At 44.3% G+C, this 27675-nt stretch overlaps 2 protein-coding genes across 7 annotated transcripts; one reads left to right on the plus strand and one right to left on the minus strand.

Annotated features, from left to right (window-relative positions):
• Window positions 1-38: 38 nt before the first annotated feature.
• On the minus strand, window positions 39-23823 carry shroom2a (shroom family member 2a). 5 transcript variants are annotated; one of them, XM_029828873.1, is made up of 13 exons: window positions 23549-23821; window positions 22405-22615; window positions 16036-16184; window positions 9649-9747; window positions 8972-9094; window positions 6174-8493; window positions 5790-5881; window positions 3395-3612; window positions 3040-3250; window positions 2271-2846; window positions 1777-1948; window positions 1417-1689; window positions 39-1348 (listed from the first exon to the last, which is right to left on the minus strand). In XM_029828873.1, the coding sequence occupies exons 2-13, from the start codon at window positions 22609-22611 to the stop codon at window positions 1076-1078; spliced, it is 4713 nt and encodes a 1570-aa protein (XP_029684733.1). In that variant the 5' UTR covers window positions 22612-22615; window positions 23549-23821; the 3' UTR covers window positions 39-1075. The 5 variants fall into 5 exon arrangements, with proteins under 5 accessions (XP_029684733.1, XP_029684732.1, XP_003973955.1 ...); XM_029828875.1 differs by having other exon boundaries at window positions 1206-1348; window positions 1417-1481; window positions 1567-1689; window positions 3040-3612; window positions 23549-23823; XM_029828872.1 differs by having other exon boundaries at window positions 3040-3612.
• On the plus strand, window positions 23389-27569 carry LOC101067634 (synapse-associated protein 1). Of its 2 annotated transcripts, XM_011614512.2 has the most exons (10): window positions 23389-23616; window positions 24640-24806; window positions 24893-25011; window positions 25095-25161; window positions 25237-25310; window positions 25388-25527; window positions 25629-25780; window positions 26082-26137; window positions 26209-26353; window positions 26433-27569. In XM_011614512.2, exons 1-10 carry the CDS (start codon window positions 23576-23578, stop codon window positions 26555-26557), a joined length of 1086 nt encoding a protein of 361 aa, XP_011612814.2. In that variant the 5' UTR covers window positions 23389-23575; the 3' UTR covers window positions 26558-27569. The 2 variants fall into 2 exon arrangements, with proteins under 2 accessions (XP_011612814.2, XP_029684736.1); XM_029828876.1 differs by lacking the exon at window positions 23389-23616 and having other exon boundaries at window positions 24490-24806.
• The last annotated feature ends 106 nt before the right edge of the window (window positions 27570-27675 follow it).

Raw genomic sequence — 27675 nt, forward strand, 5'->3', positions numbered from 1 at the left:
AGCCGATGGCCAGACAGCCAATCATCGGAACAATGCTGCGTCATTCCAGCGGATTCTTTATTGAAAGACAAAAAGGAGCTGAGCTGGTCGACACAATCAGCTGCAGCCGTGTGCGAGGAGTGCTTAAAAACTAGTATTCTTCAATGTGCAGAGCACAACATGCCCCATGTTCACCTTTTGTGATGGATGAATACACGTTTACATGGAAACATTCCATATCTGGTCGCAAAATGAGCAAGCGGTTTGTTTACGTAAAGTGGAAGTTCATGGCAGTCAAGTAACAACAACTATGCATTCAACATCTGCACCGTGGACAAGAAAACACAGTGGAGTAATGAGATACAACACAGGCTATAATACACATGGCAATAATAAAAATAAGACTCTTTTTCTGGCTGTGAAGGAAAGAGTGGCTCTGAAACACACTCCCGAGGCACCACAAATGTTGATTTCTCTCCTACGTATGCATGTGAAGTGCTACCGTTCGTCCCGTCTAGTGAAGCTGAACAAGTGCTCTTTAAAATGTGTCTGCACACCCTTTTCTCCAGGTAGCGTCACCAACATCTTCGCCTTCAATGTTATGAACAGTGGTAAGAAAAGCACAACAATCTTTGTGAGAAGGCCACTCAATTTATATTTAACTGTTAACATAAAAAAGCTTCCCGTTTATTGAAAGATTGCCGGATTACAGGGATTATCTGAAAAAAATTGTCCAGAATGTAAAGCTATTGAAACCTAATGATAAATACGCACAGCGGCTCAGCATGTAATGCATGCCAGGTTGCGTGGCTGCTCGAATCATTTGAAATTAAAATACTGTCATTCCTTTGTAGATTTAAAAAGCTACAATAAATTACTAAAGTAAACAACGTTTAAAAAAAAAAATTGCATAAAGTACAGAAGATACAGGGAAGGTTGATGCCGTGAAGCAGGCAGTAGGTTTAAGGAGTTCTGGGGGGGGGGGGGGTCTCCGTGGCCCACCTGGCCTCTGCAGATCTCTGTCTCCCTCTGCTGGACTCGAGCCGCTTGTGCAGTCTGATGCAGCAGAACTAGAGTTCATCACCGTGTGCCGTCCTCAGAAGGGGAGTCTCTGTTCTATAGGCAGACTGTCCATCAGACACTTGAGCTGCTCTTCACCCAGTTTGATTTTGTCCTCAAGCTTGCGCTGCTCGATGATGAGCGCCGACTTCATCTTGACAAAGTGCTCGTAGTCTGTGAGGCAGTCCTCCGGCAGGTAGTTGCCCAGGATCTCGTAAACCACTCGTTCCCGGCGGTCCAGGTTCTCCTTCAGCTCCTTTGCATCCTCATGCTGTCGAATCAGCAGCTTCCTCTTCTCAATCAATGTGCGCTGTATTAAAACCACAATATTATTTTCTATTCTATTCATAAGTTTTTATTTATTTTGTCCTCACTAACCCTCTCATCGACCGTAGCGTCATCATCCAGGCAGTTGAGGGCGTTCTCCACCCTGGCCAGACGGCCTGACAGGGACAGCAACAGACTCACCACCTTGTCCAGGTCCCCAACAAACATCCTGAACTTGTCCAGCTCATTTGGTTTGCACACCTGCTGGACTTGGTTCTCCACTTCGTCTCCGAGAGAGTTGTTGTCCAGGATGTCCTCCAGGAGACTCTCCCTGGCCTCCCGCAGCACCTGCAGCTTTTTGCTGAGGCTGTTTATCAACTCTTGCTGCCAAAGGACAAAGATCAACCGCAATAAAAAGTCAGGTCACATTTAATAGACAGACTTCGTTACAGAAACCAGAACTACACGAACCTTCTTGTTGGCCAGATCAATGTCGAGTTCATCTTCGGAGTTCTCCTCCTCCTCCTCCTCTTCCTGCATGTCCTTCATCTTAATGAGCAGCTCAGCTTTCGGAGCCGACGTGCTGTAATACGTAGAGTTGGTCACCATGGTGACAGCAGCAGGCGTGCAATCCTCCTTTCCCCTGAAATACACACATTTTACATTATCTGCTGCATTTATTTAGTACTAAAATGAATGTTTGATAACACGTGAATATTAACTGTCATTAAGCATAATCCATCTCCTTTAATTTACCGCAAGTCTCGATTTTACAGTCAAAGGATAGAGAATGTAAAATAGTTATTGCTGAAAGAGAAGTTGAATATCCTGAATATCATATTTGTTTAGGAGATTCTTCTGGTCAAACCAGGCAAGTGTTAGCACATGAGTCATAAGCTGGAAACATGGTGTCATGGAGACATCATGTACATATTTCAGGCCTGAGACGAAAGCTAAAGCCTGACCTTTCCTCGGTGGGACGGGCCACCGTCTGTTTTGGGAGCACTTTTCTGCGCTGGTGCGCCCCTTCCAACAGTTGCTCCTCCGGAGGGAAGATGCCCTCCATCAGGTCCATGGTGGTCTTCATCTTGCTCTGATCCAGAATATCAGCCAGTGATTTGTCCTTCCCCATGATGTCCTTCGCCAGCTCTTCTCTCTTCTGATCTTCAGACAGTTGTGTGGGAGCTACTGCTTCATCACTGCGGGATTCATCCGAGGACTGGGGGGGGTTCTGAAAGCTGGAGCTGATGTGGTCTCTAATGGGGCTCAAGTATGTGAGTCTCTGAGGCTTCGTGTCAGTCTGAGAGCATGGTGCACCGTCGTCCTCTTTCTGACGTGTAAAGACACAGAAGCCAGAGTCCTGTCCTGCGGCCCCCAGACTGCTAAACTTGGTAACACCCAGACCTTCTGGCTCAACAGCTGGGGGCTCACTGGGCTGCAAAAATGGACAACTTTCCTTCTCCGTGACTCCCTCTGAGTGGACAATCCTAATTGGTACTCTCTTTGCCGCAGAGGTTTGGGTCTCTGTCACATGAGTCATCCTGAAATATGACAAACAAAATATTTAAAATAGAATCTTCAAGAGATTTCCATAAAAAAAAATAAAGAACTTGATCAACCAGCTTGTTAATAAGTGCTGATTCTACAAAGACAACATGTCCTGGATGATAACTTCCTGGATTTTACAGTCGCTGCTGTAAAAGAAATAAAATAAAAACAAGCAACTGAATTTACCTGTTTGAAAGTTCATCCTGCACAAAGACCGGTGGCTTGTCGCTGAGTCTCTGTGGGGAGAACTGTGGGGACGGGGAGCGCCGTCCCTCCATGCTGGCTGGCCCTGAGGAAGCCAGAGGAGAAGATTCCAGCTCAGGATTGGATGTGGATAGATGTTGCACTGCCTCTGGTCCTTTGTCCACGAGCCGTTTGCCCTGCTCAGATTCCTCTTCTGCCGTGTGGGAGGTGACAAAGGCGGGGTTAGTGTTAACGCTGGGGGAGCAGTGGGAGAAGGCTTCACTCTGGGAACTGGTAAAAGGCTCGTGGGAGTTGATCTCTGGGCATCTAGGTGGGGGGGGCTTCTCCAGTGACTTACGCCTGGGCCCAGACAAAGGTTCAGCCTGGCTGTGGTCCTTCGACTCTTTGGGGCTGTGAGAAACAGATGTGGGTCTGTGGTTCTCTGTGGCGGGGGCAGCCCTCTGCTTGCTGTCAGGGTTTGCTCCTGTCATGGGTGTGGGGGGCAGTCTTGAGTAACGCTCAAACTCCACAGACTTTTCTCGCACTTTACAGTCACTGGAGCCTCTGTCAGGAAACCTGAGGGGCACAATGGAAAGCTTTTAATCACACAGTGAGCAGCAGACTATCATCTGCAGCTCTCCCAAACAACACTTTGTGCACCGAGCACAAGCCCTGATCGTCCCTCTGCCAGCAGGACAAGACGCGTCTTCCTCTTGACCGCAAACCTCCACCCTGGTAGCTTTTCAGCTGGCAGTCTGAAGAGGAATATTTTGTTTCCACAAGTCAACAAAGATGAGTAAATAATCCTCAAAGCAAACCGTGGAAGCGTTTTCCTGCCGGAATAGGCAACGTTGCAAAATACGCTCATTCGAGGAAGACTTTGCTGCCAAAGTATAGACAGTCCTGTGGTTGCATGCTTCCTGCACGTGTCCTTACACTTAGATTTGATTAGGGAGAACATTTAGGGAGAAATCATAAAGCTTTGATTGAGAACACGCTGTGCTGCACTCACGCTAGTCACAAGATACCGTGAAGAAGTCAAACCTGCCAATTAAGATCCTCCAGTGCTGCCACGAGTCATCACAAGAACAGTCCCAGTCCCAGCTCCAGCCCCAGCCCAAGTCCCAGCTACAGCCCCAGCTAGAGCTCCAGCTCCAGTCCCACCTCCAGTCCCAGCCCCAGCTTAGCTCCAGTCCCAGCCCCAGCTCCAGTCCCAGCTCCAGCAAAGAAACATACTGTACCCATACAAGAACTATAAATGATTCCCTCTGCTTATTAATGCTTAGTCATTTAGTGTTCTAACTCAAACACAGAAAAGTGTATCTTTTAATACACCGTGGCTTCTTTAGTCCACCAGTCCTGCATTAAAGCCCTCCTGTTTGACCCCAATCACAGGAGGAAAAACAAGTTTATGACCCTAACCAGGCTGAAAATTAAAATAATTACCAATAATTGTAATTACATTTACTATCCAAGATTTAAATAATGTGTTAAAAAAGACAAACAAAAAAATCCATCTATCAACTCACCTGATGGGACCTTTGAGTGTTATAATGTCCATGGTGGAAACTAGCAGTGAATGTGGGTCGGCTGTGCGTGACAGAGCCACCTAAAGGCATCAGCTTACACCTGTATCAATAACCCCGGGTGGGTGGAGCGCTTCACTGAGATCATCTCTGACTTGAACAGACAATCATTTCCTCTGTGCTGCTGTTGTCACGTGAACGCTGTTGTCACACATTGTTGCTACGACAATGAGGTTGCTCAAGAGGGGATCCGTTACACCCTTGAATGAGCTTCACCTGTGGGAGATTTGGCTATTGCACAAACACTCCTGAATAACTGGTTATTAACGCAAGCCGAAAAGTAATCTTTATTAACTAAATAATAATGTAGATTTGTAACGTGACCTCATCCTCTTGGTCTTACAAAGCACAGAGAATAGGATTCTGTAATCGTGAAACCTCAACTAGACTTGTTTTAAACTGCCCCGACAGGATTTCAGGAACATTAAATGTGATGGTCATACCTTTAATTCAACAACTGGATGGTAGAGACAATGTACACGATCTAATTTAGTAAAATATGAACATAACAAATTGAAACACTCCCTTAAGCCTTATTGATACAAGATAATAGTGTTCATCTAAACATCACATGACATAGATGGAAATTACCAACTCATTAAACAAACAACTCCAAAACAGGGATATAATCCACCCAACACTTAAGTGTCTGTATGTTTGTCAATTTTAAACATACATACACACGTTGTGATTATGTCTTACTCTTTTTTACCTTTTTGTCCAGGTTTTCACATATACGCTCATGCTCGGCAAACCTTACTCACAGTTAATAAACAACAGAGTTTGCATAATTCTGAGGCGGTATTGGCCAACCAGTCCGGCTCATGGCCTCAGCTTGGCGCTCTCCCTCTGGGACAGGGTCAGATGCCTCGCCTACATTAAGCCTCCATAAAATGCCACAACGCAGAGCCAGAGAGACGACGTGCGCTGTCTCAGCTGTGGCACTGGTGTACAGCTACAGATGACAAAGCCCAAACTCTTCCTCTACACGTTAGACACGTTCATTAACACAGTCCCACCGACGCAAAACAAAAACACTGAATTAGGGCCATTAATGACTAAAAATACTATTTTGATACCTTGCAGATCACTCCAGAACAGCCAAACGCCTCCAGAGACGCGTGTATCGAGCAACAAACGGGTTCCATCTAATGAGAATGTTCTCACCTTGTGGCTACGTTCAGTGGTTCAGCAGGTTTGGCCTCACAGTGCGAGTGCTCCAGGTCCCATTTTCTAGCAGGAGCAGGAACTAGAATCTTCTGCAAATAAAGTTAAATGGAATCTTTTAATGCATTGCAAGAATCTATCACAAGTTTGTGTCTGCTGCTGGTACTGGATCCTGCTACTGTTGGAATAAAGAATATCCCCTCTTTTACCTTAAGCTCAGGGTGTGTCATGTGAACAAACACAATATTTAACTTGGCTCTGTCTTTTGTTCAGTTCACATGAGTCAGTATCCCAATAAAATGAAAGAAAGCAGCTCGGAGGGTTGAGAGAACTAAAACGTTTAGGAGGAAAACAATAATTTTCCCGATCAGTTATGGTCCTCACCTGTCCGTACAGGTCAGTTGAAGGGGATGATCGGGACCTCTCGTGGAAACAGTTCAATGGGCTTCTCTCCGCTGGTCCAGGATTTAGGATGTCATCCACCGACCGATACCGCCCCGAATCTTTCGTTTCAGGCTTTTTCTCCTGTGTGCTCCACTTTGCCTCATACTCTGCAAAGGTGCCAAGTCTTTGCTGGTCTGGGACGGACGGTGGCTTGTTCGGGGGTTGTGGACCTCCTGTGACCTCTTGAGGGTATTCTGTGCTACTTCTGCCCTTGATTGTAACCTCTGTTTCACCGTTTGAGCCAGGGGCTCCTTCCTTGGTCTTAGAAAAGTTCTCAATGCAGATCTGAGCAGGACTAAAGTATCCCAATTTCCCACTTTCTTTAAACGACTTCTCCTGGTCTAATGAGGAGCTCAGGTCTTCAAGACAAGAGAGATCTTCGCTCACCCCAACTTCGTGGATCTTATCTGGTTCAGAGAAAGATCTCACCTTCTTTTCTGCTGAAAAGCGCTTCCTACCACCAATGCGAGAGACGGGAGCGCCGGCGTGACCTGGTTTACTTACTACAGACTCCAAGACAGGTGGAAGAGGTGGGGCATCTTTGCAGGTCAGAGCTGAGGATGAGTACGTTGGTATGGTCTCAACGGAAGGGTTCTCAAGCGGGACAGGTTCCAGGTCTTTCCTCCGAAAAGACGTAGCCATGAGCACCCTGGCTTGGGCTTCCTTCAGATTCACTTTGTAGGTGTTTGTGAAGGAGCCCCCGGCAGAAACGCACGTGGCGTTCTTGCTCTCCCAGACATCCTGGTCATCATCAGCCTCACCCTCCAGATCCGGAAGGGTAGACACGCTCTTACTTTTCTGGAGCTGCGCCTTCCTCATTTGGATTTCGTTCCTCAACGTGGTGGCGAAACGGTCGCTGCGTCTCAACTGTTTGCCTTCGAGCGACTCGATGGCGCTCGTGGGCTCTTGGCCTGCAGTGTCCAGAGACAGCGAATGCAGCAAAGGCGTCGATTGGGGGCTGATTTGGTTGCTGGCTTGGCTGTGGTTTCTAGTCTCTTGGAATGATTCTCTGTGCTGAGGTGGCAAAGACCGTCTCTGTTCAACCGGTCTACTTGCAGGGGCGCTTGAGGACTGAGTTTGTGCGTTGAGTCCCCTCTGGCCTCCCCTGTCGTCAGCGGTCGCTTTAACTACGCAGGATTCTGCGGTGGATGCAGCTTGGTGCTTGCCATCATTTTGTTTAATATGTTGGGGGAGATTATACTTTGCTTTGGTTACCGATGGCGGGCTGAGTGATTTCTGAGCATTTCCAGGCTTTGCTAGGTCCTCAGATTTACCTGGCGGATTAGGCTGCGCGAGCTGGCACGTGGTGACACAGTAATATTGGCTCTGCCCGCTGATGTCAGCGTTTTGGTCGGCGGTGGCGTTAGACGAGGAGGCGTTTGAAAACTTTCTCTGCGTCTGAGCAGAACCGTTAACGGGCAGTTCTTGCGTGCTGCAGTAGTATGCACCTACAGTCTGTGGCTTTGGAAATGGCGGCGCCCACGGCTGGGAGAACAAAGTGCCTTTGTCGCTATGGTGTCTCTGATGGCAGGGCTGACCCTGCCGAACATCGCTGCTGGACAGGGAGAACTGTTTGTGCGAGCTGAACTGCTTTAGAATCGATTTGTCGGAAGCGTGAAAGCCGTCCCTGCCGATGTTAGGGGAGAGGTTGCTGCTGCGGCGACTCTCCGCGGGAGGTTTGAATTCTGTGGCTTCGGACTGAGCGACGAGCCCCCTTTCGTGGACCCTGGTCGCAGCAAAACTGTCGCTGCGTGCGGGTGGCGGCGGAGGGGGAGAAGGGGAGGGGCCGGCGGATTTCTTTTTTTCAGGGACGTGCCAGACGGGTCCGAAGCTGGTCCTGCTCGACGTGGAATGGCGAGAGGAATCTTCGGTTTGTGGAGCCTCCCAGCCTGAGCCGACTGCCGGTACGTGAGAGAACGTCGACCTCTCGTCCTGACCGTTCCTCCCGTTGTTGCTCTTTCCTCCTGAATCCCACTGACTGAATTTATGAAGCATATTTTCTGTGGAGGCAGCGTTGCTTTTAGAGATGGTATAGTCTGGTGTGCCGGAGCTGGTGGAGAAGGAGCTGTAGGCCGAGTCGCGTTTCCCCCCTCCGAGATGGTCGATGCTGCTGTTGGATTTGGTGGGCGACAGCTGACCAGCAGGATACGGGTGCGAGGCTTGCTCTAGGCTGTCCATACTACCGAGGGAGCTGAACTGATCTGACGCCCTGCGCAGGTTCGTCAGCTCCCAGCTTGAAGAGAGATCGGTTGACGACGAGCTGCAGCGGGAAAAAAAAACAACAAAAAAAACAGACGTGACTATACATTCCTCACTCTTCTGCAGAAACAGCTGGAAACGATTAAAAAAAGGATTTGTTATAGATGGTGTAGCAGAACAGTTTCTGTGATATAATGTGAACAAGAACATCTTGAATCGATTCAATCTGAATGGAACAAAAGCATCATTAGCATGGTCGCTAGCACCGATGTTCCCCTACTGTCTTTAACCAGCGCAGCTGCTGTGAGACTCACACTGTGAGTGACGGCGCTTCATTCTGTGCAACAATACAGCAGTCGCAAAATCAAAACTGACTTCCTCTAAACAAATAAACACAGGAGCCAGATCCAGGCTGTTTATTAGGGCCCATCACTGGATGGGCTGTGTTAATGTGTTACCAAACCCCCTCTAGAAGCTCTAAACATACTAATGGATTTGAAGTTACAGCGACTTGAGAAACTAAAAGATCCGAGCGCTACCTTGCATCATATCTGGTCTGCCAGACTGGCATGGGTGGAGACTGCGTTTTGGCAGCGTCTGATTGGTTTTCGTTGAACTTGGTAGCGTGCCAGGAGTGAGGCCTGCTTATGGGATCATTCCTCCTGCAGAGGGCAAAAAACACAAACTGGATTAGAAACCAGACACTTATGGAAAATTGTTTTCCGCTACAGTTAGAAGTCAAAGTCCTAACAAAAGATGGGCTGTTGTGTTTCATATAGCGGCAGTGATTGGCAAAAGCCTGCATGTAGCCTCCAACAGTTGTGGGTAGAACAGTTGTAGAGCTGTCTAATCTCAGAATCAGAGCCTTTTCTCTGGATTGTGCATAGGGGAAAGGTGAACACAGCAACCTCAATAATCAGCATTGATCACACACGTTGACACGAAACAGGACACATCATTAAAACACCAACACGTGACGGACAGTTTATCATAAAGAGCACAGGAGGTGAAAATCATTTGTCTAATGAGATGAACCACGACACACTTCAAAGACACATGCTGATGAGGGCAGATAATAACCCCTGGGGTAGGGGCAGTTGTTATGTGAACATGAAGATGACATTAACCCCACATGGTGAATCATGAATGGTGGGCACGAGAAGTGGAAAACAAGGAAATTCTACTGATTAATATGAAGCCATACACAAAACTGTACCTCATGGAATTTCGCAATATCTTCGTTAGAAAGCTTCTTGCCACATGCACGTCATTCTCTGAGGGCATTTTGTGATTTACAATGTCCGTTTTCATATTCCTAGGAAGCAGGGGGAGGAACACACATGTAGAGAGCTCACCAACCGCTGTCTGGACTCATAAAAGACACAGACCCTGCACATTGCAGAGTAAAAGCTTTATAAAATATAAGGTTTGATATAATATGGGACTGTACATCGACGCTTACAAATCTGGTTTTACGCGGGGCTATAGCGCCCCCTTTCGGCCACAATAAAGACTACTCATTACACTCGGCATGTAATTAAAAAAAAACAAAAAAAACATATGAGTGACCTACAACAAAGAACAGAATTTGAGAGTAAAGGGGGTTACCCATCTCTCTTGAGGTCTCTCATCCAAACATAGCTGAGGTGAGCTGGTTGCACTTAAGCCCTGCCATATGGCCCAGGGGGCCCAGCATGGGGTAGGGGCTTAATAGAATGGAGAATCTCTTACACAATCAGATCAGCCACATTACCCCTCTATCCAATCTGTCGTCTGCCTCCTGGACAGCCTTATATATCCGCACCAGGTTCAAAAATTTGGGCACAGCGGTGAAATTTAGAGGTGTTTTAGATGCCAGAAATAAAGTTGTGGGTTCGGTGTATGGTCCTCTCTATTCGATACTTTACAGAAAATGTTGACAAATGAAACAAAATTCAATCTGGGCTTAAAATCTGCACGCTTTGAATGGTATCTTTGACATTTTTGAGCATAGAGAGAGAGATATAATGCTAATGCAAAACCTGCATATTCTGAGTTAACTAGTACTTTATGTCAATTATATCGAGCTGTGCATCATCATAGCGGTCAAAAATTTAAGACAAAGCTTTAGAGCATTGCTTCAAAGGAGTGGATTCAGGACTTGCACCAGAAAAAGAGAAGGTTAAGAGGCCCTGCCCTCGCAGGCGCCTCATCTAAAGGCTTTCATCCGATGACAAAAGGTCCATCGAAGGGTTCAAGCAGATGAGGACAAATCGTTACGTAAAAATGATAGAAGCATTCAAAAATTGCAGCATAGTCTGTTTGTGAAGATTTCAAATTTTCAGACCGACAGATCTAGGCAAGAGCCATAAAGTGGGACAATTCCACAAAATGAACCGTGGATTAAAGTTAGGACTTATTGGGAGGACAAAGACGGGCCAAATGGATCGCGGTCTTCCTCGTCTCCTCACAGGGTGTGTTTCTAGGGTGCTTGGAAGTAGCCACACATGGCTCTGGCTATTGGTATGCAAATGAGGCTGGCTTTATTGGGCCTATCGTCAGGGCTACAGCTGGGTTAGCACAGATATGCTAGGAAAGTGAATCAGATGACTGGAATGGGGGGCAGGGGGAGAAACAATTTACAGCCCCAGCTCACATCAAAAAGGTGCCTTACTATCATGTCCACATTCAAATATTAACAGCTCAGACATAAATAGATATTGGCTTTCCACCAAACTCCATTCTTCCTTTTAAAAATAGTTACAAATTCACATCCAAGATCTTTTTTTTTTTTTTTAGTTTTGCAACAGGGAGACGAGCTTATCATGGCTTAACCTAAATGAAGGATGACCCCCGAACATGAACAATCAAAACAATAACAGAGTATTAAGGTCATAAAAGCACAAAAAAGGGGGGATATAGAAGGCTGGTGGTGTGACAGGGTTCAAGCAAATGTCCAAAAGTCAATTAATAAAACTGGGTTAATTACGACTCACCAAAAAGAGAGATGAAATATTTCAAAATAGACATAAAAATAAAGTCTGTAATCCAAAAGGCCATAAAATTTGGAGCTCAGACCTGTTGTATCTGTGTTCCAGTCAGTCAAAACAGTCCAAAGAAACTTAAAAAATGAGACCAAAAATAAAGAAACATGCAGGTCACCGAGGTCCGAGTACCTTCCTAGAATAGTGATCATTCAACATTTTTGAGGGCACACAAACAGACTAACGATATATTTCTTAAAGTTCTCTGGGTAGAATTAGTTTCAGTTTGGAGGGTAGATTTCTACCAGGATTACTTTTTTTTACCCCTAAGAGGGGGTGTTAAGTTAGAATACGAGGAGGAGGGCTTCTATCACAGCCAGTCCCCTTGTAGTAGTCCTGCACCTTTCTCCGTTTCATTGGCTAAGGGGCTAATATGCTAATGATAGGGTGAAATACCGGACTCTTCTCATCACCCCTCTTGTGTAGCAGACATGCATTTCTACCATTACTATGGCAACAGGCTGTTCTCAAAGGCTGGAGCCCATTCTGTTTCCTGAAAGCTCCAGGCAGCCCTAGGCAGGTGGTCTCAACACCACTAAAATACAATATAATACAATACAATATAATACAATACAATATAATATACAAGCTCACTGTTTAATCCCCATAATGGGACAATGAAATGTAACATAGTTTAGCCTGTTTTAATTAAAAGCATGTTAACCTAACTGATGCAACGTTTGGTAATGGCCATGGTGAAACCTCACGTGTATTTGAGGACATTTGTCATTAATTAAAGTGCTCTGGCACAGCGGTCAGAGGTCTGGTGAGAGGCAAGAAGATTAGAAAAGAATGGTAGCGAGCTAAAGCTGATAGCAGTGGAACACAGTGATCTATTGTGGAGGAAGCAGTCAAGCATACAGTCTCAACAAGCTTCTTAGAGCGATTTGTTGTGTGCACATTATTTACAACTTTATCAAATATCTCCAAGGGCGTTTGGAATGTTTATCATGGCTAATAAGTTCTGATTTGAGATTTTAAAGAACTTTCGAGACCAAGATGTGGCTCAGGGGGGTGAGTTCAGTTCCCCTCGGACAATATAAAACACAACCATCATAAAAAGGCACGTTATCAAAATAAATTTGCGTCCTACTTGCACATTGCAGGTGAGCTACAGAACTCCAAATGTATCCCCGAGGGTCTGACAAAGGCCCTCTTCAGGAGATGCTACAATCAAACCAGTCATGCTCGGGGTGAGAGAGGTGAAGCGTAAGCAACGTGTAATGACCTGCACATTCCGGGACTGAAAGGCATTCCAGCTGTCAAGTTACCAGTTGTCTGCACTGACCTGCAGCCCCCCCCAAAATCCCAACAAAAACACCTGAGAAACTTTTGTCTGAGAGGGTTTCCAAAAACACGATGCACAGAAAATAAACTACTTATAAAAAGAGAATTTAGGAATTCAGCAGCAACCTTGCTGATGCCTAAAGATGGTGAGTTAGAAAGAAGGAAAAACAAGCCAGAAACAGAAGAATAGAAATGTTCTAAATCACAGGGAATATACTACACCCCAAAAACCATTTAAGGAACTACAGTATATTCAGACATGCATGTATGGGAGCTTTATCCAGTCCAGACCAGTACAGGTACCTGGGCCAGTGGTATGTGCTACTGTTCTGACACCATTACGGGATTAACTAAAACTAAGCCACAGGAAGGATTCTTTTCGTGAGAAAAAAATAAATAAAAATCAGGTTTGACGTCAGCCTTACATTCCTAACTTTATTGAAAAAAGGAATTGAATTGGTGTTGACAAAAAAGGTTTACATTGTTGTCCTTTTCCTGTCTCTTTTCCTTCCTTTTGGTCTCAGGAGACTCAAACTCATAATGTGTGTTTCATGGGTAACATACTGTACATGTACATGTGATCGCGTATCGTATTACAATACTAATACAAAAGGAATCAATTGTCCAGCTATTCATCGTAGGAATATAAAGAGTGTTTATAAAGAAAATGTTACTGCAGTTCCACTCTGTATATTAGTGCAAACACCTTTCATAGGCAAACCAGAGGTTCTGTAAATGTATAGCAGTGCGTGGCCTTTTAAACAAGCTTCAGAGCTTTAGCTGCAGCACTTCTCCCATGATGCCAGAAGGGGGAAACAAATTTCCATGTAACGTGTAGAGCTGGCCGAAAACTTTAATGATTCATGCTGTTGTTTGTATGAGCTGGAGAAGACTGGGGGGAGGAAAAGGAAAGCAGTCGACAGCGTGGAGGTAGTGAAGCGAAATCAGATCATATCTGTGCCGAATCAGAGGCGAAAATAAGATAAGATGTTGTTCAGTGGCCAAAAACCACAGCTGTGCCAAACATTTAAAAGAATTTTGGATGGAGGTGGGTGGTGTTTTCACCACCAATGAAAAATATAAGCAAGGCTGGATGGAAACATGTAAGCGTGTAAAAAAAAACAAACCAAAAACTACCAAGATGGACTTCTGTGCCTTAATCTAGGGCAGATGGGATTTTATTTGCTTGTTATTCTTCTGGTTTTAACAAGAGAATGATTTCCTGGGTGATTGAGGACCCCCACCAACAACAGAACAGTGTCAGCAGCTGGTTTTAGAGTTTAGAAAGATCCAAAAACAAAAAAATCTGTCAAAGTTTGCTGATGCGACCGCCTCTAGTGGCGGCGCGGAGCCACGGTTTGTCGAGGCATGTGCAAAAGAGCGAGACATGCTTTCCCCGCAGATAACCGCACCTATCTGTGCCCTGGGTGGTGTGACAAGCCTCTCCCCTTCCCTGCAGGTGACATTACTCTGACATCTTCTCATTAGTCACTGTATGCAAAGAGAAGCTCCTCCCTGCTTCTTTATGTAAAGAGGCCACACCTGTAAACAAGAGCAGGTTCTGACAGCTTCCTGATCCCGGTTGCACTATCCAGCCTTCTCCCTGAGATGAAAAGGCGTTTCATGACGCCTCGCGTATGAGCCCCGCCACTGTCAGGACAGTAAGGTCTGTGAAATAGTAACGTGTCTGACCCCAGTTTAATGGGCAACACGCGGCTGATGGATGGGAAATGGGACGGCGGTTGAACTTTAGCAGTTTTCTAATGAATCATCTCTGTTTTAAGCAGTTATAAATCCGACACAGACTCGTTATTGTGGCTCTGACTGAAAGGTCTATTTGAGAGAGCCAGTGAGTCCTGAACTCTTCAAACTCACACAAAAGCAGGAGGACGAAGAGTCCCGGGAGACCGAAAATCCGCTAAACGTGCGCTCTGAACAATAGGACTTGTCCTCGCAAGGAAATGTCTTCAGTCATTTACAATTACAAACATACTGAAGCGATAATAACTAGATCCTTTAGTAATGCCTCCTGCCGTTCTGTGGTTTGTCCTTCTCTTCCTTCCTTTCTCACCGTTTCGTCATTTTGAAGTCTGTCCACAGACACAGAAGATGAAAGCAGAATAAACTCCTGGTTTAAAGCTCTCTTCATTTTGTCCATTTGCCCTTTGAGACCCAAGACAAACTGCCTTATTAAAGACACTGCGGACCAGGATGTAATGTAACGAGGTTCTCCAGATCTTCCACAAATGTAGGAGGAAGCAGGGGAACCCAACATGCAGACTCCACACAGGAAGGTCCCTGGGAAGCAGGGGATTCAAACCTTCACGTTCACCATCAATATCATGCTAGTAGGTCGTCTTTGAGAAAAACCTCAGGGCGAGTTTAGCGAGAAAATATTCAAAGGTGACTGGAATGGTAACGAGAAAATGTCTACAAATATAGTGAGAGGAGTGTGACGCATGAATGCAGACCAGATCAGTCTGTGTGAACGTCATCGGAACAGATTTCATCACTAGTTGCAGTGACAAAGCAACCGAGCGACACCAGGACTCATCGGACTGAGATTCAGCTGCCTGTCATAATGATGACTAGTACAAGGAAGTGTGCGCACGTGTGTGCGTGTGAGGCACATTCTTCCAACCCTAAGATATTAAATAAAATAAGCTTTCTGAATTCTCAGATGCAAAACACCACCATAGATAGACAGATATGAAACATAAGCCATTTGAGGAAACCGTTTTGTGTCCCGTACGGACACGCGGCCTAATGTCTACTAAAAATATCCCCATGATGTCGGCTCACAGTCGCGTCTTTGTTGAGAAATAAATGGTGAGTCGACTTCCTTGTACGGTAGGCTTTGTTGATAATGTTGATACATTATGTTACGATCCAGAGAGAAACACAGATGAGACAGTGAGAGCAGTGCTGGTCCGAGTCCGCCAGGATACCTGCGATTCTGCTCTATATCTTTGGCGTCGACTACAGGCAGCAAGAACTGTTGTGGAATCCAACAAAGAAGAGATCAGTTCCACCACAATGCCACCGATCCTACATCGTGATCCTAGATTAGAAAAGGTGTAAACCCTCAACAGGACCATCCACCCACAAAGACCCGAGAGGTAACAGACTTTGAGGGTCTGTCCAGTAGAGAGGAAGCAACCCTCCAGCTCCACTCCAGTCAACCTCATGTGCTGGACATGCAACCATGGTGACCCATTTCGATGAGAGCGCAATGCACTTGTGACGGCAGCAGATGCAGATGGGAGGGGATCTGCTGGGGATAGATTACCTACCTTTTCACCACGAGGCTGAGGGTCTTGTGGGAGCCTTTCACCAGGCAGATTGCTTCTTGTCTGTAGCCACTCAGGGGAACCTCATTGATGTTGACAAGCTCGTCTCCCACCTGGAGATTCACAGCTGCCGCCTTGCTGCCCTCCTCAACCTGGAACAGAAAGGGAAGCTCTAGCATTGTTGGAGCCGGGATTCTAACAATGCAACAACGGTAGCAACCAGATCCAACCAAGGTTCAGATTAACTGAATAAAATGATACATCGAATTTAGTTTGTTTCCTTTAAAAAGACCGTCCCACTGATGTGACTGTGCTCGAAATTATGCGAATACAGAAAGGATTTATTTGATGTGCTCATATAAGTTTTACAGCGCGAGATAAAACCTCCAGTAGTCATCCCCGGTGCACTCCCAGGAGGTGTCATTAGCAGAGATAATGCATATTTACTACAAACCCTACAAGCAGCAGCCAAAACTGCAGCAGTTTGATGCATAAAACCTGAACACAACCTCATTGTAACGTCTGGATCCAAAATGGATGGGACCCACATGGGGGGAAAAATTACATGTTCGGAAGGATTTACAGTACAGGGGAGTGCAGAATAGATCATCTGGCATGATCATGATCATAATCTATTCCTTACAGGATCTTCATTATTCTAAACATTACTGAGAAACCAAAAATCAAATTTGTTTTTGAAAAATGTGACCTCAAAGTTTTTTAGTTTTAGCTACTGCTGCAGTGAGCTGCAATTAAAAATTAAGCATTTTAAAAAAAAAAAAAAAGCCAAATAGGAGAGACATCTGCATCCTTTGAAAATCTTGATATATTTTTTAGGGTAACTCTTCAAAAAAAAAAAAAAAAATTGAGAGGAAAGGCTGTAAAATACTTGACAAGAATCTCTCCGAGCCAGTGGCATAAACACACCATACTGTGTTTATTCGAGGACACCCGAAACAACACTTTGTACGTGTGCAGTACACTGCACCCTACTTAGCAACTGTTAGTGTTACTGAGGAAGACAAACTGAAGGAAAGAAGTCACAATGAAAGAATGCAGCTACAGGAGAGGTCCTGCAAGGGTCAAATATGGCTGACAGAGGTCACACAGTCAGAAAACAGTGAGAGCAGAGATCGGTTTGCAAAGCAGAGCGGCAAGAATGTGCTTGACAGTTGGCACATTAACACAAAAACGGAGCTCTGCGGCCGATTATCAGTTCTCCACTCGACCTGTGAGGGGGGATATGTGACTCAACTGCTGAGGTATGTGTACATTTACAGACCATTACGTGTTATATGGCCTCTCTCAGCAAAGAAAACTAAAGCTCCAAAAAGTCCTAATCAAAGCGCCTTCATTTTTCTATAATAGCGGCTTGAAGGCGGGGAGGTCAGATGGAGGGTTTTTATGAGAGCTGGCGGGATTCCTTAAGTGGTCCTGATATGGTCATGGATTTGGTAGAGAACCTGAATCACTGACTGGTGTATTTACAGTAAGTTATAGTCATTAAAAAGGTTATGAAACACCACAGTTTTGCTGAAAATGGAACGCAGGTTTGGACAGCTTTAAATAAGCAACATAGTTAGAAAAAAGAAGACAAAATGGGCACAAAATCAGCTCCAAGTCCAACCAAATCTTTGAGAAAAGCTGAAGGACTTGGCTCAATTTGTTTGCGATATATTCAAATGGACATTATTTAGATTTCCCGAAAGCAAGGTCAGAGACAGAACCACGCACAAACACGGCTGTGTCGTGGCCATCGTTGGCGTAAACGCAGGCTCGGCTCAGTTCTCTTCAGCTGCTGGGTACCGTGGTCCAGAAAATGCCAACTTGCACATAATTAGGAGCAAACTGAGGTACAAGGTTCTTTTTAATGTCTAAAATGAACTAGTATTTTTGACAATAACGTGATTGGTCCTGAGAAAAAGGCATGGCCTCTATGTTGGACACCGAGGGTTGGAAGAGAGGAGGCAAGGCCATGAAAACAGGGGGGCTCATGCTATTACTGGGTTAAAGAGACACATCTATATAAATGCGACTCGCCTCACGTCAGATTCCTTTTCCGACTATAAAGTTAGTTATGCAAAAACAGGAAAATCACCCAAAAACTGTTCAAACAAGATCGAGACGCTTCAGACGGCTTTTCCCGACCTTTGCTTGCTCGGGCAGTCTAATCAGAGCGAGACACACCACGTCCTTTGTTTACATCTTCCTCAAAACCATAATCAGTCAAAGAGCAGCTATCCTGCGTGGCGGAATCCGCTCAAAAATAGCCTCCTGTCTGCGTGGGACACGGAGGGAGGATGTGGTGGCGATGACTTTTTTCTGCTGACAGACGTCCTGTGAAGGACGCTGACAGGGCGCCGACCTCAGACCGCTTCTATGGGTCTGGGCGCTGCCATCATTGTCAATGTTTACGGCAGCCTGACAACTCATCACCAACCACTAAAACAAACCCATCTCAATTTGACTTTTGCGTCGGGTCTGGTTGAATCCTCAAAAGTCAAACAGATGTTTTTGTGCTGGAAGTCATTACGTATGCACACAACAATAAGAAACTCATCCATTCCATACGTAGACGTTTGGCTTCTTTTGACATCTCCTCAAATAAGTCAGTCAACATTTTTGCTTTACTCAACATACGCACATGCCAGCAATCAAACCAGGCATCTCAGTTTCTATTAGCCCGTTTCGCATTTTTATTTGATGTTTATCTAAAAAAAAAAAAAAAAAAAAAAAAAAAAGCTTACCGGTGTTTGAAAATTGAAAATTTGAGGAATTGCAGAAATGTTTAGGGAGGAGGAATTTAGGCATATCAATAGGTAAGGTAAATGGAACCAGACTGAGTAAAAACTGAAAACAGATTCACTATCAATGGCAGATGAGAGTGAGGACTGTGGACAGAAGAGGGGGGGGCACCTATAAATATTAATGGAAGAACACAATAGGAGCTTGCTATTGTTGGATTTTCATTTCAAACAGATACATTTGACTGAAAACTAAAAAGACAAATGGACATGAAATTACAATAGCAAAAAACATCTTTGTACGCCGTCGCACTCACACAAACCAGAGAAAACGTCTCGTCCATTTAACGCCAGAAAAGGATTTTCTATTATACATAGATGACATATTTGTTGTGACCTGCAGTCAGGTCCGCTTCATCACAATCAGTAGTTTTTAGTCTTGACCACCTGCAGAAATGTGTTCTCTGAACTTTTACAGGCTGTGGTGAGTTGTTCTCGTGTTAAACTCAGCCTTGTATTATTACCTGCATTTGCTACACCCATTTGTAACCTTTAAGGTGCTTCGCTCCTGTAAATCAGAAACAGTTGGGTAGGAACACTATAAAATGATGACTTCATGTGAAATACCAGAAATTCAATCTGTTCTTTACACATTAAATTTTACACCCGCCTCCAAAATTCCACACGATATAGCTCAGAGCTGCAAATATGTCCTGACCTTACAGTTACTCACATAAACACCGAGGCATTTCTGGCCCGTTCCTTCTCATTTACCTACTCGATACTCACTGCAGCATCAAAAACCTGAACCCTGCCCACATCTTCAACTCGCCGTGAATCATCTTCTTGCCGAAGGTTGAGCAATCTTAAAAAACCCCGGATCAGGCCGCTTGGTCACACAAAGCTTTGAATAATTGCTGAAGCCTGTTTACCTGCAGGTGATTTGTCACAGCCAGTAAAAACAGAGAGTGAACCCTGCATGTACGTGAGTGTGAGAGTCTCGTTCGTCAAGAAAAAAAACCCTAAAAACAATACTTTCTGTCTTATAAGCTTTGATCCTGGCTGAGGACTACATGCATAAGGTGCACGTCCAGCTGTGTTGTGTAAAACTGGATTATATAAGATTACTGAGAGTAGGGTCTATAAGTCCAGGAAAACCTTGTGTCCAACCTGAGCTATGAGTGGAATGCTAAGAATTTTAATTAATTCCAGGATTGTTTAATAAGCAGTTGAGGCCTCTCACACATTTTTTTTTTAAAAATGGAAGGGGATATCTACATTAAAACAAACGTCCAAACTGTAAAACAAAGAAAAAGGATCATTCTTTGATGATGACGACAGCGCTCCAGCATCTTCTTGCTTGTTCAGGCAGGAGAGACTGTTATCTTAACACAAAGTTCACAAATAACAGAACACAGTTCACATATGGGGGCAGGAACGGCCAAGAAATAATCATCCCAAAAAAAAAAAATACAACAAAAAAATGTGGCAGATAAAGAACAAAGTGCATCAGGTGCACGAGAGCTCACTGCACACTCTGCCTGCAGTGTGTCCACATATTTATGTTGTTACAGAGAGGAATGATGGTTTAGAGAAGTCTGCAGACCTCTCTGCACACAACAGTGTAATGGCACTAAAGATAATATCCCTGCATCCATAAGTCAGTTTAAAACACGTAAATAAGCAGCATAATTTGGTAAACTGCCTGTAATCTGAGAGGTCCTCGAAATAATAATCCCGCCTTCACGGATCCCATCATGCCATTCTGGCAGGCTGTCACAGATAATTCACAACATTTAGAGAATCAAACAAAGCTCCAACATTCCTTCCCTGCTCCTGGTACCACAGGCTACCCTCCAAACGCAGCACAAAAATATGAGGCAGAAAACGACCAGGTGGGAGAAAATAACACACTGTAGCCGAGGCCCACTCGTCCACGGTCGCCTTTCAGAGCACGGATCATTGTAGTACGGATTAGACATCTTACCATTGGATGCAAACAGGCCCGGTACTTTGTGGATCGCTGACTGATGTGGTGATCAGTGACAAAACATTAATAGAACTCTGTAAATATCCCACTAAAGGAAGTCAGACGGTCCAACTGGACCAAGGTTCACCCCACACAAGTCCGCAATGTGACTGCCGCTTAATCTCACAGCTTTAGGACTTAAAATGCTACAAATTCTAATCGTGAACAACATTCCTGTATCTCTTTGAATATCTGAGATGATGGCGGTCCAGAGCGGACTGCCTCGAGCCCGCGTGCTGCCTCGGATGCTCCGTTTCATCTATCTGAACTTTGGACCCCCTCGGAGCCAAACAAATAAAAATCAGGCAGCACCAAACGGCCACCAGCATTTCACCGAGTTAACTAACTAGGAAGGTCTTTGTGGTAAATCATTACACGGTCAACAGAAACAAGAGCATACAGTGGGCCTGGAAGTTATCTAAATATCCTCCCAATAAATGGCTGTTATGTCACAACCACATCAGAATTATAATCAATCATGGAGGACTGAGACATTGTAATACTTAACCTAAATTTTACTATAGATTCATTTTAATAAATTACAGCAGCTGTCCAAACTAATTCAGGATGACTCACAAAGATCCACACTGATTTACTAGAACCATCTCCATTGCTACAGTGGGATAATACTTTATGGTGCTGCTGGTGCATTAAAAGACAGTTTACGAAATTGACCTTTTCAACTCGGGCGAACTGAAGAAAGAATGGACACACTGGTGACGCAGTATGTTTAGTTCAGGCTCGGTCCTGAACAACCTGATCAACAGAACGCTGCAGACACAATAACAAGACAGAAAGCACTGTGGTTCCATATCTCTTTCGCCATATCTGCTTTTCATTTCACCAGGAAGGAATACACAAAGTAGAAGGGAAGAACTGATAGTAGCAGGGGAGTTGAGACAAAAATACAAAGCAGGTCCAGCTAACGGCTATTGGAAGTCAAAATCATTCAGCCTTATTTTGGTTTGTGGACGTCAACAATAAATAGTTCTACGAGTCTAAATAAAGCCATTAAAAACAGGGTTCTCCTTGTTCTTTCAGGCTTCGGGTCTTCCCTGCTGCAACAAACATGCAAATGCTTTGAACTCTGGGTAATTCACAGATGCAAGAGGCATGGCGGGGATGCAGCTTGATGCAAAGTGTATAAAAACGGGCTCAGGTGAGACTACAGTCACTTTGCAATCATAAGTCACCTCAGCGTCTCTGAGGGTCAACACTGATGTGTGTTACAGCTCGGGTGGCGTTTTTAACCACAGACGCATCTCTAATATGTCTGCAGAGTGATTAATGACACGCAACAGTATGTGTTTAATGCCCCCAGATGAAAATAAACACGTTTTAAACAATGAAACAGTTGCGTCACTTTTCATACTCGACACTTGTGCTGTGTGCTGTAACAACAACATGCATCACGATACAATGCTCAAGTTATGGAACGTGATGGATTGTATAAACAGGACAGTCCTAGATTGGTGCATCCATTCATATGTTTAGGCAGCTGTTATGGTAATACATTCACGTCTGTGATGTCATTAAATTGATTTGAAGGAGTCAAGTGTGTTGAAAGTATCAAAACCTCTGGGGGCTGATTTACAGTACCTTGGTGATGAGCAGAGGCTCCCGATGCTCCAGTCCTCCTCTGAGTGTAAACCCCCATGGCGCCCCTCCTGAAAGATATACATCCACCAGCTTCCAGGCCTCGTCCTCTCTGCACCTTGGATCCAGACCTCCCGAGTTCGGCGCCACACGCCAAAGGCTGACCGACTCTGGGTAGTGTGGATCACTATTAAACCCCTCAGTTTCCATGGTACTGAAAAAGAAGGGAGAAACACTGTCTGAAAAACAGTGCAGCAGGCTGCAGATGCAGACTTTTACTGGTTACGCTGATCACACCGTTACAGCAGCGCGCCATGATGATCTTTCAGGTCTAGCTTACAGAAACATGAATCAAGCCCATAATCAGTGAGATGCAATAACAGTAACAGAATTTTAGGACAAAATCAGAATGGTGGGTGCCACAACTACTTCCATCCAAATTTACTTTAGTCATTTATTGCCTTTTAATATAATCCACAAAGAGCATCACTGGGGTTTGATGCTCAACACGGCCGCTGCCTGCAGCATCGGTTTTGAAGTTCTGTGTATATCAGTTTATTGTATTTAATGTTATCTGGCACTTAACAGTAGTAACAAGAATAAACAGCACAACATTCCAACCAGTTAGTAATAAGGTTTGTGGTAGAATGGCACCAATAGCACATAAATAGCTTCAAGTAAATTATTACGGTATTCTGAAAACTAATTTTGTGGCTCTAACACTGTTTCAGTCGTTTGAGGGATTTCTATTTTTAGCCCATGTGGATACAATTAAGGGATTTGAATTGTGAATAATAACGTGGCGCATAAATATAGAAAGGGAGCCGAAAAAATAGGGTAAATTCACTCCGTTTGCATTTGTATGATAAGAAATAAGGCGACATTAATGTGTGAAATCACTGTTAACACCTGTTGTCAATCTGTAATCAGACTTAATGCTCTTATGAGTGTGAGCATTAAAATTCTGCAGCGTCGAGCAGCACAATGGAAACGAGCGAGCGGAGCAGCAACTCCCGCACACCGAGCAGGATAATGAAGGACTGCAGGTGACACAATGTCCCCAAAATAAGCACCCAGGAGCCCATCGAGAACGCCGCCGGCTGCGAGACTTTTCCTAAAAAAGTTCCATATACACTGCTGACCTTACCTGGAAGTTCAACTTCTGAACCGGTGAATGAGGGAGCTTCGTCGGGGACGCGCGCAGACGAATCCCAGGTTTACGATAAACTTATTTTACCTTTGTAACAAATTCATCTTCCCAAAAATCCTCTTTTCGGGAGGGGAGGAATACCAAATGGCCGGTTGCGTCAAAGGTTTTCGGGGTCGAGATTGGTGTTGCAGCCTTGGAGCACCAACTCGTGTCCGCACTTCGGGATCCAAAGTGAGGACGACACACTGACACAGTGCCGAGTTTATAGGAGCTAAGCTAAGCTAAACCAGTGGCATCACTGGGAGAACAAGTGGAGTGGATCCCGGCACCAGTGCGCCATCTACCGTTCACCTGCGCAAAATGACTCAGAAAAATGGATAACGGGCCAATGAAGAGCTCATTACATTTAGGAAATGTTCCGGAAACCTGAGGGACTTCTGATCTTCCAGGTCGTAAAGCAACTCTTGTAACTTGGTATTTCCCAGTGCTTGTTTTTCATATAAACAGTCTCCATCACAACTCGGAGCTCTCTCTCGCTCCAATGGCCTCGATCCTCTCATCGGAACCATAGTCTTTAATTTTCCGCCTCGGTTGGTCGATCCGTTCATCCAGACTAACACAATAAGAGCAATATAAACTGGTAGACAAACTCAACAAGCGATTCGAGTGTTACATTTGGGGGTAACGCACAATATGCGGGGAAATGACCTGCTTGGCGGGGGTCCAGTTAGTAATGTGGGGAAACTTTGCTCTAAACTTTATTGTATGAGACTTTCCTGGATGAATAAACAATAGATATTTCCACAGTATTCTCTTGGGGATTAAACAAACAGTTTTTGCCCCTTTATTTACACAATTTTACAGCGCTTTTGACAGACCGAATGGATAAACGTGCACGGAGGAAGAGCGTTCCCACAGAAACCTGTGGCTTTGGACGGGAAGCGCAGAGGGACAAACTTGGTATATTCGCGGAAGTAGTCCCATGAAGGACCGTCAGCTGCGAAGTTAGGAAAGCTAGTTTGTCAACAGAACACAAGAAGTTACTTTATTGTAGGTTTTTATGCTTTTTATCTTTCCAACAAAACAAGGATGTTAAGAAACTGGGTAGCCTGGCTCGGGACAGACAAGGAAAGGGAAGAAGAAAACAGTTCCACCGTGAATGATGAGCAGAAACAACATGTAAACAAAGCGCCTGCTAATGTTGAGGAAGATGCTCGTCCTCCTCAGCTGTTACTAAAAGCTAAAGGATTGAGCGGTAAGTCCTAAACGGTTCATCTAGATCACGTTGCACAATGTGTTTGGCTGGTTTGCTCGATGTCTGTGAAACATACTTCTTTTCAGGTTACATTTATAGTTTCGCCAGTAGTACCTCAAAGAAACTGTCCGAATCCGTCCTCGAAACGGCACAAACGCTAAAAAACAGCGTGGAAGAAGGGAAAATAAACGGTATCTTTGATAAGGTAATAATAATCAAAATGTTTCTGCTCCATTTTCCTCAGAGTTGTGTTAAATTTGCCATTTATTGATACGTGATTTCTCTCAGACCATTTTGGGTGATTTCCAAAAGGAGCAAGAAAGATTTCTACAGGAGAAAAAAGCAAAACAAACTGGTAAGATTATGTTTACCTGCTCACAGTCATTCTATTGCAATCCAGTACCCAAAACAGTGTTCTTGGTTTTATTAGGGGCCGCTGTGCCACCGTGGGTTGGTTTTAATGAAGAGGAGACTGTACAGCAGCAGATTTTAGCTCTCTCAGCTGTGAGAATTATTGGTAAAATATTTGTTGTGAAATGCCAAACTACTATAATATTGCGTGCTTCTTTGTGCCTCGACAGGACAGAAGAAATTTTTTGCGCGATCCTCCTGCTGGTGTGCACTTCCACTTTGATTGTGAGCAGATGTATCCAGTTGCCATGGTGATGTTGGAGGAGGACGAGCTCCTTCGGAAGATGCGCTTCCACTTGGTCCCCAAAGAGTGAGAGTGTTTTGTCATCCTCTACATCCCCGCACAATAGTGAGCTTATTAAAAGCAGAGATGGATAGCTTTTTTTTGTGTGTGTGCGTCATCTGCTTTAGGGTGAAAGAGGAAGTTTTCTGGAGGAACTACTTCTATCGTGTGTCTTTAATTAAACAGTCGGCTCAGCTCACAGCTTTGGCAGCACAGCAGACTGCTGAGCGACAAGAGATGCAGAAAACTGGAGCAAACCTGGAGGCTGTTCATCAGAAAGGTTGAGTAACAGTGTTGCTCTTCAATGTGAATAATGTTGTTAGTGGGCTTAATTCCAGTTAAAGTCACACACAAAAACAGACAAAATAAATGATCCTACCCTTTAATGGCATCAGCAGTACATTTATAGGCCTTTTTTTTTAAAGAGTAAAATATATTTTAGACTCTATACAGGTGTGATTGTGACCAGTATTTCTTGTAAAGCCACAAAATATGACAATGGCAATATCTTAATTGATATGCTTATGTGCTGTGTGTATGTATTACACAAAGCTCAAGTGTTTTTTTCCTTCTGTATGCAGATACATTGCATCAAAAAACTGTCCCTTCAATCCACATCAAAACAAAACCCTATAAGGTGGGTAGTGTGTGTTTTTAAAGTGCAACACGGGGCTAATAAATAAAGCAATATTTACCTCTTTATATCAGGAAGAAGTGGAGGTTTCTTTCAGCCCGCCTGGGTCTGAATTTGTGAGTGATGCTTTTGACTCGTGTAAAATAAATGAGGACGACCTACGGAAAGAAATGCAGCAGCTGGTGTTGGACAAGAAGGAGCATCCAAACACACAGCAGGGTGAGTCATTTGGTTTCATGGGGGAGTGTGATGGTATTTGCAGAGTTCAGTGAGCGACTCCACATTGGTTTTTACACAGAGGAGACTCCCGACTGGGAGAGAGAGCTACAGGAGGAGCTTCAGCTGTATGAGTGCCAGGACCATGACAACGTAGATGAAAACTGGGACAGGGAGATTGAAGAGATGCTGAAGGAGGAGAGTTAGGGCCCACCTGCTGAGCCTGCTCCCATTTGAAGGTCACAAACAGCACGACGCTAAAGATTTCATGCTCCGCCCAGAAGGAAGCTTTACATCATTGCTTCTCAAGACGATAGAAAAGACTCCAATGTTATGAATTTATGTCGTCTACTGCATTTCACTTTCATAGTGTAACAAAGCCTCCATAGAAAATGGAAAATATGCGCTTGACTTTCAGTCATTACAGTAGGATTATCTGCTGATTGGCTGCTCAAGTGGAAATAACCTAACAGGTGATATAAGGTAAAGAAAAATAAAATCTGCAGTCGGCAAACTGTTGTAAATTTGCTGATTCAGGTAATTAAAATCAATCCCATGAATGTTTTGACAGAGCCAACTAGATTATATTTTATGCAACTGTGGTAGAAATGTTCTTTTCTCTTAAAGCGTTCTTATATTCACAGAAGCGAGAGACTATGCTGCCTTCTAGAGTTCACCAATGTGCATCTTTCATGTTTGTTCTCCGGGTTCTCCAGAGGACTTAATGTCACTTTGATCATTTCATTTCAACCAGTAACATTTATTTTGTTTGTATGGCTGTTGACATTATAACTGAATGCTTTGTAACTGCGTATTTGAGCCCACAACCACGTCTGCCTACAGCTATAGTGACAATGGCGACTTCATTGGCAATCATTCAATTATCAACTTTATTTGTAAAGCTCTGTTCACACAGGATAGTGCAAGTGTTCACATATGGTTGACCGCTCAAGCAATAACAGGAGGTACATGAAAATAAAAGAAATGAAATTAGTAAAATAGGATTTAAGAGATAATCTAATGCATTAAAAGCAAATGGATGCGAGTTGACTGAACAACTGCTGGTGAAACAGATTTCACTGTAGTTACAGTTTAAATGCAATTGTCTGAATTTTTCTCTGTAACCCTATTTAAATCCCATTATATTCAAGTGGTTCTTCTCTGTACCACCACCAATGCAGTGTTTTCAATTGAAATTAAACCAGAACATTTATCTAAAGTGTTCATTTCTTTGTCGCTGATGCTCAGTAAAAAGTCTGAGTTTAGCTTTACCTGATGACATCTTTGGAGACATTTAGTTTTGGGCACTTTACTCATTCAGAGCT

This window comes from Takifugu rubripes, chromosome 20 (assembly GCF_901000725.2).
Source record: "Takifugu rubripes chromosome 20, fTakRub1.2, whole genome shotgun sequence".
In the NCBI taxonomy this organism is placed as follows: Eukaryota; Metazoa; Chordata; class Actinopteri; order Tetraodontiformes; family Tetraodontidae; genus Takifugu; species Takifugu rubripes.

What these genes read in the sequence shown, in the direction of transcription:
- shroom2a (XM_029828872.1), bottom strand. Translation starts at nt 22,611, where the DNA reads ATGGAAACTGAGGGGTTTAATAGTGATCCACACTACCCAGAGTCGGTC. An exon ending in CTCAGCCTCGTGGTGAAAAG is followed by an intron (nt 9,748 to 16,035) that starts GTAGGTAATCTA and finishes CCTGCTTCCTAG; the next exon opens with GAATATGAAAACGGACATTG. An exon ending in CCACTGAACGTAGCCACAAG is followed by an intron (nt 3,613 to 5,789) that starts GTGAGAACATTC and finishes TGTGCCCCTCAG; the next exon opens with GTTTCCTGACAGAGGCTCCA.
- LOC101067634 (XM_011614512.2), top strand. Translation starts at nt 23,576, where the DNA reads ATGAGGGAGCTTCGTCGGGGACGCGCGCAGACGAATCCCAG. An exon ending in TAAACGGTATCTTTGATAAG is followed by an intron (nt 25,012 to 25,094) that starts GTAATAATAATC and finishes GATTTCTCTCAG; the next exon opens with ACCATTTTGGGTGATTTCCA. An exon ending in GCATCCAAACACACAGCAGG is followed by an intron (nt 26,354 to 26,432) that starts GTGAGTCATTTG and finishes GTTTTTACACAG; the next exon opens with AGGAGACTCCCGACTGGGAG.